The following is an 18,846-nucleotide window of genomic DNA, read 5'->3' as shown; positions in this document are numbered from 1 at the left end:
ACTAATCTAAACCTTGCCATCATTTTCAGTTTTTGTCCTTTACTTTTCTCGTGCAGGTATTTTGGTAGCTCTTCTGTTCTCCATCTTTTATATTCCCTGTTATAATTCGATTCTTCTATCCTCTTATCCCTTTCCTTTCTTTCCTCTTCTATCACTTTATTTCGCCCTATCTCCGCCACATTCTGCCCACTGTCGTCTCTTGCCTCTGCTTCCCATCTATTTAGTCCTGCTCTTTCATTAATTTTTCCCCTCAAACTTCTCATTCTCGTATCCTCCCATTTCTCCTTATCCACTTCTCTCCTGCAGTGTCTTAGTAATTCGTTTTCCGTCCTCTTAATCTTTTCTTCATATTTAATCACTCTTACTCCTGCTTCCACTGCTATTCTTTCCTACTTCGTTTCTTCTCTTATCAAATATCCAGGTACACATAAATCCAATCCTAGTATATTCCTTAAGTACCTCTCCTGTATTCTTTCCACCTCTTTCCTCTCCTCTATCCCCCAAATTTCCACTGCATACATACATATACTCTTCACCATTGCGTTGAACATTATCATTCTTCTTTTGAAGCCTCCATAAAATTTTCTCTCTCCAATGCTCCATATTTGTACCATAGCTGCTGCTGCTCTCCTTCTTATGTCCTGCATGTGCGCATCCTCCTTGTTGTTTTATTTGAACGTATATCCTAAGTATTTAAATTCTCTAACCTCTTTTATTTCTTTCCCATTATAGAACCATTCTCTTTTCTTTCTGCTTTTTCCCTTACTAAATACCATCACTTTTGTTTTTTCTGTATTTAATTCCAGATCTTTCATTTTGAAATATCTCCCCACGCTCTCCATCATTTTTTCTAGTTCCTTCTCCGTCTCCGCTATTATCGCCAGATCGTCTGCATATGCCAAGGTGTATATCCTTTTCTCTCCTATCGTTATTCCTCCCTCCTGTCCTCTCCGTAAATATTCTTCTATATCTGCAATAAATATAATAAACAGGAGTGGGGGCTCAGTGGGCAACCTTGCCTCACACCTTTTTCGGTCCAAAACTCTTCTGTTATCTTCTTCCCTACTCTTACCTTGCTCTTCGTTTCTTCGTATATCTTCCCAACATTGTAAATTATGACTGTACCCACCGCCTTTTTCTCCACTTTTTAATAGATGATAAATGACACATTTAAAAAAGAAATACACCATGCCTTCTATTATATTTCCAATAAATATAATATAACTTACAGTAGAAGTATAGAAAAATAATATCTTCATAATACTATATAATAAATGATCCTACTTGTGATATTATGCATTTGTCTCATTCTCTCGAAGCTTGGTTTTTGAAGGTGTGTAAAAAAACGCCTACCATGTGTGATCAGTACAAATGATATTTTTCTTTTTCTCTTATTTTTTCATTTATTTTCTTTTATTTGACTATTTTTTTTTTTTTATTTATTTATTATAGAGTTTATTATAATTGATAAAAGAAATGGATTATATTTTATTGAATATGTTACAAAAGAACAAGTTAAAATCAAATAGATTTTATTTCTTATGTAAAAAAGAAAAATCGATAATTTTTAAGAAGGATAAGTTTCTTTCAAGATAGAAAGAGAAAGGGAAGAATGCTAAAAACATGATTAGGATCCGAGAAAAAGTAATGTCAAGTAATTAGATAGGATAGATAGATTTCTTCGTCTGTGTGTGCGTGTATTTAAAATTTCACGATTATCATTATTTCTTTAATCATTTACAAAGAAAAAGATTTAATATAGAAATATTGCCACACATAAAAATCTTTGAATGAGAATTCATAATATATATTATATAATTGGAAAAATAATATACAGAATGAGTATGCTGGTTGAATAACTCGAAGATTATTCGTTGTAGGAAAAAATGTATTTAAATAAATGTTCCATAGTATCTAAAAGGGAAATCCACAATCGTGTTTTTGAAATTTTTCAATCAATCCTTGCACATTGATATGCGTAAAAAAAAAAAAAAAAAAAAAAAATACGGGCTGGAACAGTGAATTTTATGACCATGCTTTAATTCATATATAATAATAATTATTAGGATTAATAGAAGACGTGTACAAACACAATCACTGTAATGCAATCGCTCGAGTAAATTACATAAAACGTATTATATCACATATATAATAAATAAATTAATAAATTTACAAACTATCTACCGATTAGATCTAACGATAAAGTATATTAATCCACAATTATAAAATATCCATATGTATTGTTACAATAAAGAAAACAAAAATATGATAAGCCAAAACATATCATCGATAATGTTGGCCGGGGTGCGGAGTGGGACAGAGGAAAAAATATAAACATATTCGAGATAAGACAATCTCTTTTCCCTTTTTCTTAATAACTTTAAGAAGAAATATAATTTACTAAAAAAGAAAGAAAGAAAGAAAAGAAAAAAAAATCTCTCTTTTTACACACAGACACAATTCAACTACACACATAAGAAAGTTTTACATGTGGAACCAACATTTTCCTTCTTTCTCTTATCGTGCATACACGCTGATGATGATACACGCACGAACAGCAATCAAGACTTTCTTTCTCTTTCTCTTTCTTTCTTTCTTTCTTTCTTTCTTTTTATTTTTCTTTATTCCTCTCTCTTGTTCACCTATACTCGGTCCATTCATCCCCGTTTTCTGTTTCTTTTCTATCTCATTCTCTCCCATTCATGTTTATATCTTCGGGTCGCCAATTACCTTGGCCGATTCACCACTACCGAATAACGAGAAGGGAAAGGAAGAAGAATGGTGAAGGAGTACCAACGTGCTTCCTTCGGCACTATTCCCGTCTCTTTCATTCTTTCATCATTCTTTCTTTCTTTATTTATTTCTTTCTTTCTCTATGCTACTGCTATTTCATCCCAGCTTCTTCTTTAATATCATTCGAATTTTATTATACGTAATTACAATTGATGTATTTTATGATTTAGATTAGGTTAAAATATGATTTAATATCTCGTTGATATTTCGCCGATCGGTTTCATATTTATCAGCAAAGTTTATTAGTTTTATCAATGTTGTTTCTATAACGGTATTGTACATGGAAGTGAAAACTTCTTTTGAATAGGAAGTGATTTGAAAAAATGAAACACGGCATCGATGAAGCGCGGCGTTGAAACAGTTACGATACTAAGAAAGAAAAGAAAAAGAGACAAACATATAGGATTGAGCCTGGGAGAGAATAAGACGGAATATAGCTATACAGTTTTTCTTACTCTCGGTCTCCTCTTTATGCTATGCTTTATAGTTATCGCTTTTGGTGGTATATGCGTGTGTTTACACCTACCTTACTTACCTTACTTACCTACCTACAAACATATCGCATATAAGAAAATTATATTATTAATTGTAATAATTGCGTATTTAAGAAACTTATACCAATGGTTCAATAAAATAAAAACATTTTTAAGATGTTGAACGCCCAGCGTAAATCGGTGGAGTTTACCATGTAGCAGAAATTTGAGACTCGTAGCATACACAGTTCGATAATCTGAGAGAGCGATACAATTCAATGCATTTTTTAGATTTTTCGTTATTCAGATCTTTATTCAGGCGGGAGTATTTAGAAAGATAAGTTTGAGGTTAAAGAATAAAGACAAGACACGTTATAAATAATAAAGGGTCTCAAAGTGTGGTAGGCTATTGAGATGGAAAAGCACTTCTCGAAAAGATCTCTATTATTAAATCTCTCATTACATCTGTACCAGATCCTTTGTTCAGGCCAGCAGTATTTTCCACATGTTTTTCGTAACATCTTTATTTCGTCATTCCTAAAATGTTTGTTAGACAGCGCAAAAATTTAGATGAAAATAAGAATTTGAATAACATCGTTTTAAGAAGGTTTCACTTCTAACACGCGTGATTTGCACACATGACATTTAATTCTATTTATACCCTTCCATCATATATTTCGTAAAAAAGTATTTTCTCTTAGCTCTTTTTAACGTGTGTGTATAATTTTTTTATTAAATAATTTTAAATAAATAATTAATTAATAAATGTAAATATGTATTATTTAATATTGATTTAATTGATTAATTATTTTTTATTATATTATTAGATTGAAATATTGTAATCGAGAGTTTATTTATTGAACTATAACAGGATGTAAATTAAATAAATATATCGTTTATCCGTCTATTATTTATGTTATAATATAAGAAATATATGTGTATAATTTAAGAAATAAATCGTAAAATATATTTCTTTAATTTCATCAAAATAATATTTTATATTCTTATATATACATATACAGGGTGGAGCAATATCTCTGTCCAGTTAGAATATTGTCGTTGTTTATAGCAATATGAAAAATTTTATGTACGCAACTTACACGGCATGATGAGGGGCATGTTTTGGCTTGAATGTTTTTTGCGCGGGTGGAAGCATAGTGGAGATTTCAAGGTCATCTGCATTTTTTAGGTTAATATTATATTTTTTTTTTAATGGGATGTAATGGCAAATGTTGAAACGAATTCAACGAGCTATTATTTTTGGTCATGCAAGGTCAAATGTCACAGAAAACAAAGTTTCTTACAGTGCAGAAGATGTTCGAAGTGGTGACCGTTAACGCCAATGCAACGTTGTAATCTTCGTAATGCTGCACCGCGTACATGTCTGAGTACAAGTGAAATCGATGAAAATCGTATCGACGATTATTCGATTATTTGTATATATTATTTATCTATGTATTCGACAATAATTCTATATTATAATTAATAAAATTATATAGAAAAATCATTATATGTACCATTTTTTTATTTTATTATTTTCGTAAAACAAAATTGTAATACGATTCTTCGTACGTGTTTATTGAAAAGAAAAAAGAAAAAAATATGGTTATATGAATTAGTTTATATGAAATCGAAAAAATCTACATGTGTAAAAATAATTAATAAACGATGCGTTTCGTTAGAAGATTTTTTTCATTGGAAATCTAATTAAAATCCCTTCCAAATATATCGAATTTAAAAAAAAACCAGCTCTTTCTGTAGTTTTTAGACCGTAACTTTTTTAAAACTTATCTAAATGAAAATTACCATTCTACAAAAAAGTTTGGTTTTTCAATGTACTATTCGAAAAAAAAATTCAAAAAAATTATTTAAAGTTTCTTAATACGTAATTTTAAATATTTAAACTTTAAATTGCATTTTTAAAGTAAGTGCATATTTTGATTTTCTTCAAAATTTTTTGCAGCAAACTACTACTAATTCCACAACTTTTTAGGTTGGTCTGGCCGTGGACCTTCGATAACTACTGTTTTTTTTTTCGAGTTTTGAAAATTAAAAAAAAATTTTTTGTTATATAAAATTTTTTCATTTATTTCTCTCTTTTAATGTATTTTCAAACACTTTAAATACTTTTTTTTTATTATAACAAGCGTAGGAAGCTTTAATTACTGATTAAGATTAATAAGTAACAAATATAAGAAAAGTCTTTATTTATTTTCGAAGATTAATTAATTTATTTTAGAATAACACGTTATTCGAACAAAATTGGAGGGGTGCAGAAGAAACGATGAAACATCAACTGCCAAGGTGGAAAATAAATATTTGAAGGTGTATTTTTTGTGTGTAAATATTCTTTTAAAATTTTCGAATAGATCCCTTTTTGTTTCTTTTATTTTTCTTCTTTTGTATTATAAGAAATTGTGGGATATTTATTTCAATTGTATTTGTGTGTTAATATATTTTATTCGAGAGAACAAATGATCGGCTTAGGATACTTTGTCCGATGTTTAAACAAGCTTTAATCAGGTAGGCGTATCAGGAGAACAAATTAGTTTATAAGGCTACCTAAACGTTTGAATAAATGATACACTTTTGATATAATTAACTTGTTTAATTACTGGCTAAACCTGGAAATAAAGACGGACCATATTCCACATTTAGAATAGGATTGCGTCACATGCAAGTATACAAATTTTCTAAATATACATAAACAATATATTGAGTTATAGGGGAGATTAAAAATACTTTTTCTTATAACACAATTTTCTCTTTTTTTATATGATAAGGTGGAAGCACGTCTTTACTCTATCAGGAATAGAAAAAGGAATAACGAATAACGAATAAACCAAAAGAAAAATATTTCTTCGCCAAGCACTTAAGATGCAGCTGCTCCTTGGTAGGGATAAAGAAAACAAAGATTAAGAAGGACCGCCCATCGATAGAACAAAAACACTATGTGTCCCACACCGGATCACGGATATTATTTATATACATAAAAGTATCGATTGCATTTTGTAGAAATGGTAAATAAACGCAGAATAAAGAATACTGCGTAGAATTCAACACAATATATACATATAATAACATATTCTTCTTCCTCGATCATAAAAATTTGATAACTACGATATTGTAGATTTAAAAATGGCTCTTTAATTCATCCCGGTTCTCGCAATCATAAGCATCGTAGAAGAATTCGATTGCAATAGCGGTCCGCTGAAAGTTACGACGATATCGCTTCTCGAGGTGGGCGACTGCGACATCCATCCTCGACATCTCAATAACACACGCACACGCATCAATTACTTCAAGCCACCGAATATCAAATTATTCCTTAATTATTATTATTATTATTATTATTATTATTATTATTATTATTATTATTATTATTATTATTATTATTATTATTATTATTATTATTATTAATTAGCATTAGGAACTCGAAAGTTCATTGCCGCAAATATCAAATGCCGCCATTATTTCTGTCCCTGAACGCGATCCTTCCATTCGTGGTCTTCGTATCCTATTTCTTTTAAGTTCCTTCTAATATTATCCTCCCGTCTAGGTTTGGGTCTACCCATTAATCTTTTCCAGTTCGGTATACTGACCAATAATTTGTGCGCCGTTAGATCCTCCCCCATGCGCGCCAAGTGACCAGCCCATCTTACTCGGCGTGAATTTACGACGTTAATAATGTCCGGTTTGTTGTACAATCGATGTACTACTACGTTATGGAGTTTTCTCTATTCGCCCGTTTCCTCATCGCATTTTGCACCGAAGATTTTACGAAGAATTTTATTTTCGAAAACCCTAAATTTCTTTTCGTCCCGTAACGTAAGCGACCACGTTTTGCTACCATAAAGGACTACTAGCAGGATGATTGCCCTGTATATCCTGATTTTTAATCGCCTATACAGTATCTGCGAGCTGAGTAATTTGGTAACCGAATAAATACATGATTTGACTAAATTGATTCTTTTCTTAAGTTCTTCGTTAATTTTGTTCGTCTGCTTTATGATCGATCCTAAATACCTAAAGTTACTGATCTGATTAAAAATTTTATCCCGGATGACCAAAGTCCCAGTACTAGGCATATTCTAAACTCTATCGGTTATCAAATATTTGATTTTTTCCACGCTTATTTGCAGTCCCAGATCTTTAGTATTATATTTTTTAGTATTAATATTTTCGCGTTATTAATTAATGACTCTTCTTTGTCCCCTAACAAAGTAATATCGTCCGCGTATGTCAACAATTGTGTTGTCGCGTTCAACTGTAGACCTTCTTTACTTTTCTGTAGTTCTTTGACAGCGATTTCCAGTACTAAATTGATCACAAGAGGTTACAATGCGTCCTCATGTCTTAACCTGCTATAGATACTAAAATCTTCCGACGTTTGGTTACCTATCCTCACTGGTTACCCCTAGTTTCCTTTAGGCAAGTTTGAACCAGATTGACCAATTTTCTTGGTATCCTCGTCGTATTAGGAATTCGAGTATTTTTTCTCGTTTTACCGAATCGTACGCATTTCGGAGATTTATATATTTATACGACTTTTTCAATTATTGTTACCTTCTCCGTTACAATTACTTTCCTCATGAAGACAATTTGGCCCGAATGTTGTTTTAAATATATTTTCTTTATTGATTTTTGCGTTAAAATCCTTAACGACTATCTGCTGCATATAATATCTCGGCAATTGATCCACGACGCGCTCGAGTTCCTCGTAGAACCCGTCTTTAATTTCGTCCTCTTTAGCTTCCGTCGGCGCGTGTACAATAATAATCGCAATCTTGTACCATCAACCTTGCAATACGAGCAATCCTAATCTTTCATTTACAAATCTAATATCTTTTATCTTGGATAGTATTCTTTTCCGAATCATGAACTCTACACCGAAACTATGGATCACAAAAAATACTTATGTGTGCTGACCCATGATAAAGATATCTCAAATTCACAGAAAAACCAACATCTATCTGAATTTCAGAAAAGGATATATTATATTTAATTAGTTTACAATAGAGGGTATCTTTAGGTAGATGAACATTCTACGACTATAGTGACTATCTATGGCTATAGGATTCAGCATTCTATCTTAATTGATACAATTTGGATAGTGATAGTTTTTGTCAGCTAGCCCATCCCAAGATCATACCCGTGCATTTTGTTATATATGATAATAATATTATAATAATCAAACCCTACAATTATATTACTCTTAATACTGTGCATTTGTCTTTTAATCGCGTAGGTTGGTTTATTGTTTTTCTATATTTTTTTACAGTAAGTTATATTATTTTAATTTTAAATATAATCGCAAGTATTGTGTATTTTTTTTGAGGGAACGTTTCATATTTCTTCTATTTGAAAATATTTCTATTTTAATGGAAAATTAATATAAATTCAATAATTATTTAAATATAACAATAAATACATGTCATTTAATGTACATTTATTATAACTATAGTCTACCGGTCCTTGCAGACCTAGCAGTCCTTGCAGCCCTTGCGGTCCTCCCGGTCGTTCCGGTCGTCCCGGTCATCCTTAACGATGGATAGTAGGTAATCTTTCTGTCCTCATCCTTTTGATCTGAAGTGGTCTTCGAATCATGATCCGAATTACTAGGTGGACCAATGTCTATTTTAGTACCATCTGGTAAAGCGTGTAGCATCATGCATTTATTACCCAGTGGACATTTTCCAAGACCTTTATTGAAGTATTTGCAATCCGTAATACTATAAGAAACAAATTTTATTATATATTTGGAAAGAGAAAAGAATAATATAAAATGTATTTTTTTATTTCTTTTACCTTAATGCATTTTTATAATTCATTATCAATTTTTCTTTTTCTTCTTTTGCATCAACCCAATACATACTAGGATATACCATTTCGGAGATGACACGGCATTCTGGACAAGCTTTTCTTATTTTCTTTTCAAAGTTTTTATGTAATTTCCATTTTGTAATGCAGTTTAAACAATAACAATGATTACAGTTTGGCAAAATACCAAACTTTCGATCGCTTGCTGACTTTTCCATTATTTTTTCATAACAGATACCGCAAGACATTTCTTTGCTACGTTGATAAATAAATAATACCTCCTTGTCAACTTCATGTTTTTTAATACATGCCTATAGAAAAAAAAAATATATCATGTTAAAATATTTTGTTACAATTCAGATAGATATTACTTTAAATGCTAGTTTGTTATTACCAAGTATACTCTAATATGATAATAGATTATTATTCTTCTTATTATTATTATTTTTATTACTATTATTATTATTTAATAATATTAATAGTAGTTAAGAATTAAAAGTTAAGAATTAAAAAGTTCATGGCAGAAAATATTAAATCACGCCAGTGTAGATACCCGTTACTGAGCACGACTCCTATATTCGCGATAGTCCTAGCATATTTCTTCAATTTCCCTACTAATATTGTTCATTCATCTATGTCTCAGTTTCCTATTTACCTCTGATCTTTTCCCGTTCGGTATACTGATCAGTATGTTTTGCGCAATTTGCCCCTTCTACATGCGCCCAACGTGACTTGCCCATCGCGAATTAGCGAAATTTTACGACGTTAATGATGCCCGATTTGTTTTACAATCGGTGTATTTCTACGTTATTAAGTTTTCTCCATTCAAACCCGTTTTCCTTGTTGCGTTTTGCACCGAAAATTTTACGAAGAATTCTATTTTCGATAACCCTAAATTTCTTCTCGTTCCGTAACGTAAGTGACCACATTTCGCTATCATAAAGGACTACCGGTAGGATGATCGCACTGTATGTTCTGATCTTTAAGTGCTTAGACAACACCCGCGAGCTCAGTAATTTATTCAATATGTTAATAGGTATATTTATAAAATCTGATATCAAATAGTATATTATCTCAACTTCTATTAAATTTCAAGAAATTAACAAATACTAATAAAAGAGTAAATAACTTATAACTTATAAATATATATACTTACAACATATAAATATGGGCCGTTGGTTTTACATAGCCCTGTAGATGTGAAATATGGACATCTGTTAAAAGGTCGGCAAGGAATAGACACCAAAATATCAGAAGCTGGTGGATCTGATGGACTTTCCATTTGAGCATATGAAAGAGGTTTGGATTTATCAATTGATGTTTCTGAAGTATTAAACATTTCGTTGTTGGATGTAGAAGAACCAGCAACTGATGAGGTAGTCGATAATATAAATTCAGGAGCTTTAACCAATTTTTCATCCACATGAATACTTCTCGTGCTGCAAACATAAATAATTCTGGTATTATTATTTTTTTCTAATGGAAAGAAACTATTTGAAGAAAATGTGTTTTCTAAATATATTGAAAGATATATTAACACTTTGTCGTCCGTACGTTCCGTAAAAATTTTTTCACTTATAACCGGCAGCAGTAATTTAGATTACTTCGCTTCTAACCAGCCGTTCTTAAGGGCCACCACTAGTGTAAAATTTGGAAAAAAATGATTTCTCTGTTTGTATATTTCAATAGTCTATACCTTTAAAATTAACATACTAAAATCTAAAGTTGACAGCGTTAAGTCGAAGCGAGAAGCAAGCGGTCGGCAAAGTGTTTACAGATTAAACGTTACGTCAGTCATTAAAGATTGACAGCAGACTTTATGTTCAAGTTGCGTAAGTCACCAATGACTGATATTCCTGTGTATACCGGAATGTTATTTTGTATTTTTTATATTATTGTATTTTATATTTTAATTCCTGCATAACGGATTATTATGATCTGAACAAAAAAATAAACAAAATAGCTTTATTGCTTAGCGTGTTAAATGTTTTCAATTATTATCAATAAGATATTAAGATCTGTGCTTTATTATCTGAAAGATCAAATCGGGGATTACTTTTTAAATATAGTTGTTACATAAAACAGTATATGTGTTACATACGTATTTGTTAACTTCATTGAAGTTGCAGTAATGTTAGGACGTCGTAGCTTTAACTTTCCTCGTAAATATCTTGGTATACAAGCGTCGTCATTAGGGGGTTCGAAGTCATGACGAAATCGGCAATTATTTCCTGCTTGGCAGCAGCCTTTTTCAAAAAGCCTAAATGAAACATAGATACAAGAAATGAATATAAATATACATGTTAAGATTAATTCTATATAAGTATGATATATTAAAGTCATTAAAATTCTTTACTTTGATACACTATAATTTATTTTGCCAGTTGTATTAAGTATTTAATTAAAGTCTAAAAATATAGATTTTTTTCAAATAAATAAAACTAAGCATATTTATTAGCATAAGTAAGCGGACATTTCATGATAAAAATGAACTGATATCTTAGCATTCATATATTAGTAAAATTTAACTGATTTTAATTACACGGTTGTAAATAGTTAAATAAATTGCTTATATATATATATATATATATATATATATATATATATATATATATATATATATATTTTTTATATTTACTTTAACTTTTTACATATTATATACAAATAGTATTTCCTAAATAGGACAATTTTTTTAAAAATGTTAAGATAGTTTATAATAATTTGATAAAATTATCAATTAGAAGTAATATATAAGTTCACATCTTACGGGCAAATAAATAATTCAGGTGTCCCATTATCGGCCATTTTCTCAAACTTTCACTATTAACAATTCGTCAATACTATAAATAATAAATAATGAATAGTACACTGTAACGATTCGTTTTTCGAGAGACGCGTGTGAATGCCAGCAAAGACTTCCAGTAAAACAGAACTGATCTAAAAATTCCTCGGGTAGAGCCGTCTTTATAGGTTTTCAGGTTTAGGAGAGGGGGGAACAATTCATTAAAAAATCTATTCAAATAGTGGGGGAAAAGCTGAAACGAAAAATTTCTAATTCTTAACCTTGAAGTCACCTGTTTTTCTTTATTTTTTTCTTTACCATAGAAAATAGGAAAGGTCGAAATAGGAGAAGGTTCTTTGGAAAAGGTTCTTTGTAAAAGAACAATGAAGTTAACAATGTTAGTCTTCCTTTTGCAGTTAATGACGGTCCGAAAGACTTTCTAACTCAGAAATCTTCACAATAATAATAATAGAAAATAATAGAAAAATAAAGGGAAAAAGAATATATTTCAAAAGCAAATAAATTATTGTAACATTTTTTTTATTTCTTCAAACAAGGTATTTAACTCATAAAATTTAAAATATATCTATAAAAATTTTTTTATATGTTTTTGTAAGAAAAATCCATAGACATTTTTTAATAGAAGATAAATGACACATTTAAAAAGAAAAAAAACACTATAATTCCCATTAAATTTCCAATAATAATAATATAACTTACAGTAGAAGTATAGAAAAATAATATTTTAATAATACTATATAATAAATGATCCTACTTGTGATATTATGCATTTGTCTTATTCTCTCGAAACTTAGTTTTTCGAAGGTTTCACTTCTAACACGTGTGATCTGCCTACATGATATTTTTTAAGTTATATATTATCTAAATAAACAATAATGCCTCGAAATTAAAAGCAAATGGCTCCACATAGATCCGTTGTTTCAAGTGATCAATTTGATGCTGCTAAGAGATTGATTACTGTTGGTTTGAGTAAAATAAAAGCAGCTGAACAAATAAATAATAAAATTATAATAATAATAATATATAATAATTTTCTCGATATAAATTGAGATAGATAGTATTTGTGAAAGTATATATTTGATATATAAATATTAAAAATAAAATAAATAATGGTAAATGTTGATAAAAAATAATATTTATATCATTAAATATAGTTTTACTATATTTAACAAGCTACCGTTTAAGTTATTATAAGTGCGTACACTTACCCGCAGTGCTGCGCACATATACCCCGATATTGAGGTAAGTGTACGCACTCTGACTAAGTTTTATTTTAATTTTTTTCTAAAATTACCATTATGTAAACTTTATTTCAAGTTATGTAATTGATAAATTAATTTTTTGATTTTAATTGATAAAATAATAAAGTCTTTAAATAAATAAATTTTTTTCAATTTATTTCATACAAATATTATCATTTTATGATAATTAAAAAAAAAAAATGCGCACACTTGCCTTACATGACTCTATAGTCTTTATAAAATTTAATCGTTTGAATGTTCAGGACATCTTATCATTTAAAGAGGTAATAAAAGAGGATCGACATTTGAGAAACGAACTGCTTGAACACATGAAGCAAGTAGTTTCTCCAGGTTTCTTTTAGTTAATCATTAATAGTTTTTTTAATATGTTTGATTTTTTATCTCATGTAATTGCTGTTAAATTTTCTCTTAGTATTGAGAAAATATGCAGCGAGTTCGGCAGGGTTTATATTATATTATTTGCAACAGTATTACAATTTTACTTTTATTAAACTTTATAATTGATATAAAATAGTATAATTAACAATATTCAACTATGATATTTCTCTTTATACGTCCGCGCTTATCGACTGATCTATATCGAATGTTCTATCCCGAATACGCTTCGTATCCATTTATTGTTTTAACCTATTAGCCATATTTCTATTATATCTAGGCGCGTAAATTTAAATCTTACATTAGGAATAGAAGAAATTGTGGATTAATGTCTATCCTTTTTTAACAATTGCAATAAATTTTGTAATAATAAACAAGAAAGTATGTCAAAAATAAATAAGTTTTTTCACATAGAAAGAAATAAGAATTAGAATAAAAATCTCCTATAACTATATTTTTGTTCCCAAAGTGGGCGATATTGCCACCTGGTGGGCAATGAAGCGGCTCAGAGGGGCGATTGGTGCGGCGGGTATGCATTAAAAAAATGTTAAAAAAACAGATCATCAAAAAATTTCCGGAACCGTCTCATCCTAATCAGCGAAATTTTACGACGTTCATGTCGTAATAAATAAAACCGATGCCCGGTTTGTTGTACAATCGGTATACTTTTACGTTATTAAGTTTTCTCTATTCAAACGACTCCCTGTCGCGATTTGCCCCGAAGATTTTACGAAGGACTTTGTTTTCGCGAAAACTCTAAATTTCTTTTTGTAAGCTACCACATTTCGCTACCATAAAGGACTACTAGTAGGATGATTGTCCTGTATATCCTGATTTTTAAGCGCCTGGACAATGAAAGAGGTGAAAGTGGTGACAATGCGTCCGTCTGCTCTAACACGCTATGAATACTAAAAGTTTCCGACATTTGATTAACTATTCTCACTTTACTCCTAGTTTTCTTTAGGCAAAGTTGAACAAGGTTGACCAATTTTCTTGATATCCCCTGTCGTATTAGGAATTCGAGCATTTTTTCTCCTTTTACCAAATCGTATGCTTTTTGAAAATCTATATAAAGTTGGTGTACCAACTGATTAAATTCCTATTTTTTCTCTAAGATCTGCCGAATAATTAAGATTTAATCTGTAGTCGATCTATTTTTCCTAAAACCGCACAAATGGTCACGTATTATCTCGTCCGCATACAGAACTATCCTCGCTGGTAAGATATTCGATAAGATTTTATAGCACGCAGGTAAAAGTTAGATATCCCGGTAATTACTACTATTATTTTTTCGCTCTTTCTAAAGATTGGAATAATAATTGACTCTTTCCATTGTTCCGTAATGCTTCCTTATTTCATATTAATTTAATTAGTTCCAAAATTTCTTCAATCAATCTACTTTCCCCCTATTTTATTAGCTCCGCAGGAATCAAGTCGTTACTCGAGGACTTATGATTTTTTAGCTTTTTAGTCCCGCTATTTAACTCTAAAACAATCGGCTCACTAACCATAGGTTAGATCGTGTGGAACTCAAAATTCTAAGTTTCCTGGTTCTTTTTGGAATCTACATTTAATAACCGATCAAAATAATTTTTCCACGTATTCAATACCCCCGTTGCATCCTAAATTAAATTATTGTTTGTATCTTTTACTAGTTCCGTCCTAGCTTTGAATCCTTTTCTGAGTCTATTTATCCCCGCGTAAATACCACTAACGTTACTGCCTTGACAATTTTCAACTATTTCTTCAACTTTTTGTGTTAAAAATTGTCGATTTTTGTTCTTAATTTAGTTATGAGTTACTTGCCTAATATTATAAAATTGGTCCCTGGTTAGATCCGTGTTTCGTGTATCATGTGATTCACGCTTCGTTTCGGACTTTGATGGCTGACTCGCATTCTTCGTCGAACCACGGTTTGATTTTGTGTTTTTTATAAAAACCAACGATGGCTTCCGCCGATTTGAATGTCGCGTCGCGTATGTTTTCCCATTTTTTATCCGTACTATCATCACCTTTGTCAATTTTCTTTGTGGACGCGAGTCATTTCGTTACTTTGGCCGCGTACTTTGTTCCGTTTTCTCCTTCGGTAAGCCTTTCCACGTTTATCCGTTTATTTCCTGTCCGCTGCCCATTGGTCTTATTTACGGAAAGCCGGAAAATTTTACTTCAGTAAAATCCATAATATGTACATAATAAATATATAATTTTTATTGAAAATAAAAGTCACTATAAAATTTCTAATTTATACTATTAACAAAAACTGATATTTTTAATACTAACTGTCTTCATTTTTTCTGAGGTATCTTTGAAAGGATGACATTGAAAGACCTCGTCAAATACTTTTCCGAATATATCTTCGTAAGTCCTCTTCTACTACAATAAAAATCTTTCTGTTGCATAGCCTTGGTGAAAATGATGTTCAATGCCATTTGAGTTCTAGCTAATTTTCCAATATTTATTTTTCACTATATAATTAGTCTTTTGTATTTATTTGAATATTTATTATAAAATATGCAATTTCAGTAAAAAGTCTGTGTTTAGCAAAAAAGAAATGAGGAAAAAAATTAAAGAAATTTAACAAATGATAAAAAATTATTTAAATAATATAATGAATACAACGAATGACCTCGATTGACATGTGACATTAAAAATGCTAGTCCAAAAACGTTTGAAACTTGAGAACAGAGTAGGGAAAGCCCAACTCTCACTAAAATGGGAGAAGCTAAGCTTGACCACGCCTATCAAAAAGGATTAGTGGGGAAAAAAATCTGTAGACAAACACATCTGTAGTAAAAAAACAAAATCAATAGTATAAGAAGATATTATAAAATATTACCAGAGAAAGTGTAACGAATTTCGGCACAATAGCAAATCGAAATTTTTGAAAAGATCTAATGATGAAGAGGTGCTATTATTCATGAGGATTTCTTTTTATAAAGAAGTAATCTTTATCTGGAAGTTTTTCTGTAGAAATTCAAGACATTATTCAGGACAAATTTTTACTATAATAGGAATGAATTTTTGTATTTCTTTTATTTGAGCTCTGTCAAAAAAATAAAGACTTCCCACCGTTGTGTGTGTGTGTGTGTGGCTTGGTATTCGAAATAAAAGAAATTTCTTTTAACAAAAAGAAGAAAAAAATATATTTGATGATTAATTCTGAGCAACAAACGATCTATTCGGACAAAAAAGAAAAAAACATTTCTTGTGAGTTTGTTTTCTATGTTATTTTAGGCCAAGGAGAAATTTTTGTTCTGAAATATGTTTAAGAACATGACAAAATAACAGAGATAAATTATAAGGGAAGAAGACGTATACACGCACATACACAGTAGGCCTTTAAAGTTTTCGTAAAAACATTTAATTGGCAAAGAATACAGAAAAATAACGATAATGTACTTTATTGTCTTAGAATATTAGTTTTTGTAACATTGTATAATAATTTAATAGAATAATTCATGCGCGAGATGCATCAATATTTAATGTTTAGATATTTCCGTTGATTTTTGTTTTCCTAAATTATTGCATAAATTATGCAAGTAAATTATTATTTGTTACAAATTCTACGTATTCTAAAGACTTTAAAAAATACCTTCGTATTGCTTGTTTACAAAAAATTAGTTGATCAACAATAATTACATAAGGCTATGTTTACAATTGATTTTAGTTACGAATACTACTTTCTACATTAACTGCATACGATTTCAAAGAAAAATTAAAGATAAATTCGAAAAGTCATTAAAGAAATATTATATATATATATATATATATATATATATATATTAATCAGTAAATATTTCCAATTTTGGTTGAACATAACATGCTTTATTTGATGCGACGAATATATATTTTGATTTTCCCAAGTGTTAATATTGTAGAAATTCATAATTCTACGCTAAATTGTTTATAGAATAGGAAACTAAGAAATTAAATAAAAACAAATCTATACATAATAAATAGTTTTTAATAAAAATAATGTACAATAAAGTTTCTAATGTATATAATTAACGAAAATTGATACATTTAATATAAGCTCTCTTTGTTTTTACTGAGGTAACCCTGAAGGAATGATATTGAAGGACCACGTTAAACACTTTTTTGAATACATCTCCATAGGTCCTCTTCTACTACAATACAAATCTTTGTATTGAATAGCCTTGATGAAAATATAATGTTCAATGCCATTTGAGTTCTAGCTAATTTTCCCATACTAAAAAAATAAAAAAATATTTATTTACAAATATTTAATTTCTCCTTACACATACATAAATTTGAGAATATGTTTTGTTTGTCAAAAAAAGTTATAATGTAAATAGCAAATAATAACTAAGTTTTACTCAGGACGAGTATACTAGTCATGACAATATCCTGCTACTTCCTCATGACGAGTATACTTTTTTAACTTTGTTAATTAGTTAGTATAATTAATAATAAATTATACTTACTATTATTTAACATGGATGATAAATGCAGGACATCGTTATCCGAATTACGGCGTGGACCAAACTTTATTTTAGTACCATCTGGTAAAGCGTGTAACCACAAGCATTTATTGCCATGTGGACATAACCCACGATATTTTTTAAAATATTTACAATTCTTGGTACTGCAATAAGTACAATTTATTACATATTTGGAAAGAAAAGAATAATATAAAATATATTTTTTTTATTTCTCTTACCTTAACGCATTTTTATAATCCATGATCAATTTTTCTTTTTCTTCTTTTGAATCAATCCAATACTTACTAGGATATACAAATTCGGAAATAATACGGCATTCTGGACAAGCTGTACTTATTTCAATTTTAAATTCTTTAGCTTTTCTCCATTCTTTAATGCAGTTTAAACAATAACAATGATTACAGTTTGGCAAAATACCAAACGTTTGTTCGTTTGGTAACTTTTCCATTATTTTTTCAAAACAGATGCCGCAAGACATTTCTTTGCTACGTTGAATATCAGAAGGATCGAATGCTTGAACTGATGGATTTAAAACTTGAGCATATGGAATAGGTTTGGATGTACTAGTTGATGTTCCTGAATTATTAAACAATTCGTTGTTGGATGTAGAAGAACCAGCAACTGATGAGACAGTCGATGATAAAAAATCAGAAGCTTTAACCAATTTTTCATCCACATGAATACTACTCATGCTGCAAACACAAATAATTCTAGTATTATTATTTTCGAATGGCAAAAAACTATTTCAAAAAAATATATTTTCTAAACATATTGAAAGATATTCTCCATATTAACACTTTGTCGTCCGTACGTTTCGTAAAAATTTTTTCACTTTAAGATGGCAGCAGTAATTCGGA

General features: G+C 29.9%; 1 protein-coding gene across 2 annotated transcripts in view; it reads right to left on the bottom strand.

Annotated features, from left to right (window-relative positions):
• Positions 1 to 10,424: 10,424 nt before the first annotated feature.
• The window catches only part of LOC107071373 (uncharacterized), a 146,038-nt gene continuing 137,616 nt past the window's right edge, over positions 10,425 to 18,846 (bottom strand). Inside the window, exons 5-8 of one of the 2 annotated variants that reach the window (XM_089174992.1) lie at positions 18,208 to 18,681; positions 17,972 to 18,132; positions 11,188 to 11,346; positions 10,425 to 10,525 (exon numbers count right to left, since the gene is read on the bottom strand). In XM_089174992.1, the coding sequence (XP_089031118.1) occupies positions 11,237 to 11,346; positions 17,972 to 18,132; positions 18,208 to 18,681 (745 nt within the window). In that variant the 3' untranslated portion in view covers positions 10,425 to 10,525; positions 11,188 to 11,236. Of the gene's footprint in view, positions 10,526 to 11,187; positions 11,347 to 17,551; positions 17,737 to 17,971; positions 18,133 to 18,207; positions 18,682 to 18,846 lie in introns of those variants that run through there. The other variant, XM_089174993.1, reaches the window with a different exon arrangement.

Source organism: Polistes dominula, unplaced genomic scaffold, assembly GCF_049000335.1.
Source record: "Polistes dominula isolate Pdom_NZ unplaced genomic scaffold, Pdom_raw_medaka contig_78, whole genome shotgun sequence".
NCBI lineage: Eukaryota > Metazoa > Arthropoda > Insecta > Hymenoptera > Vespidae > Polistes > Polistes dominula.
This window is presented reverse-complemented; position numbering and strand designations above follow the sequence as displayed.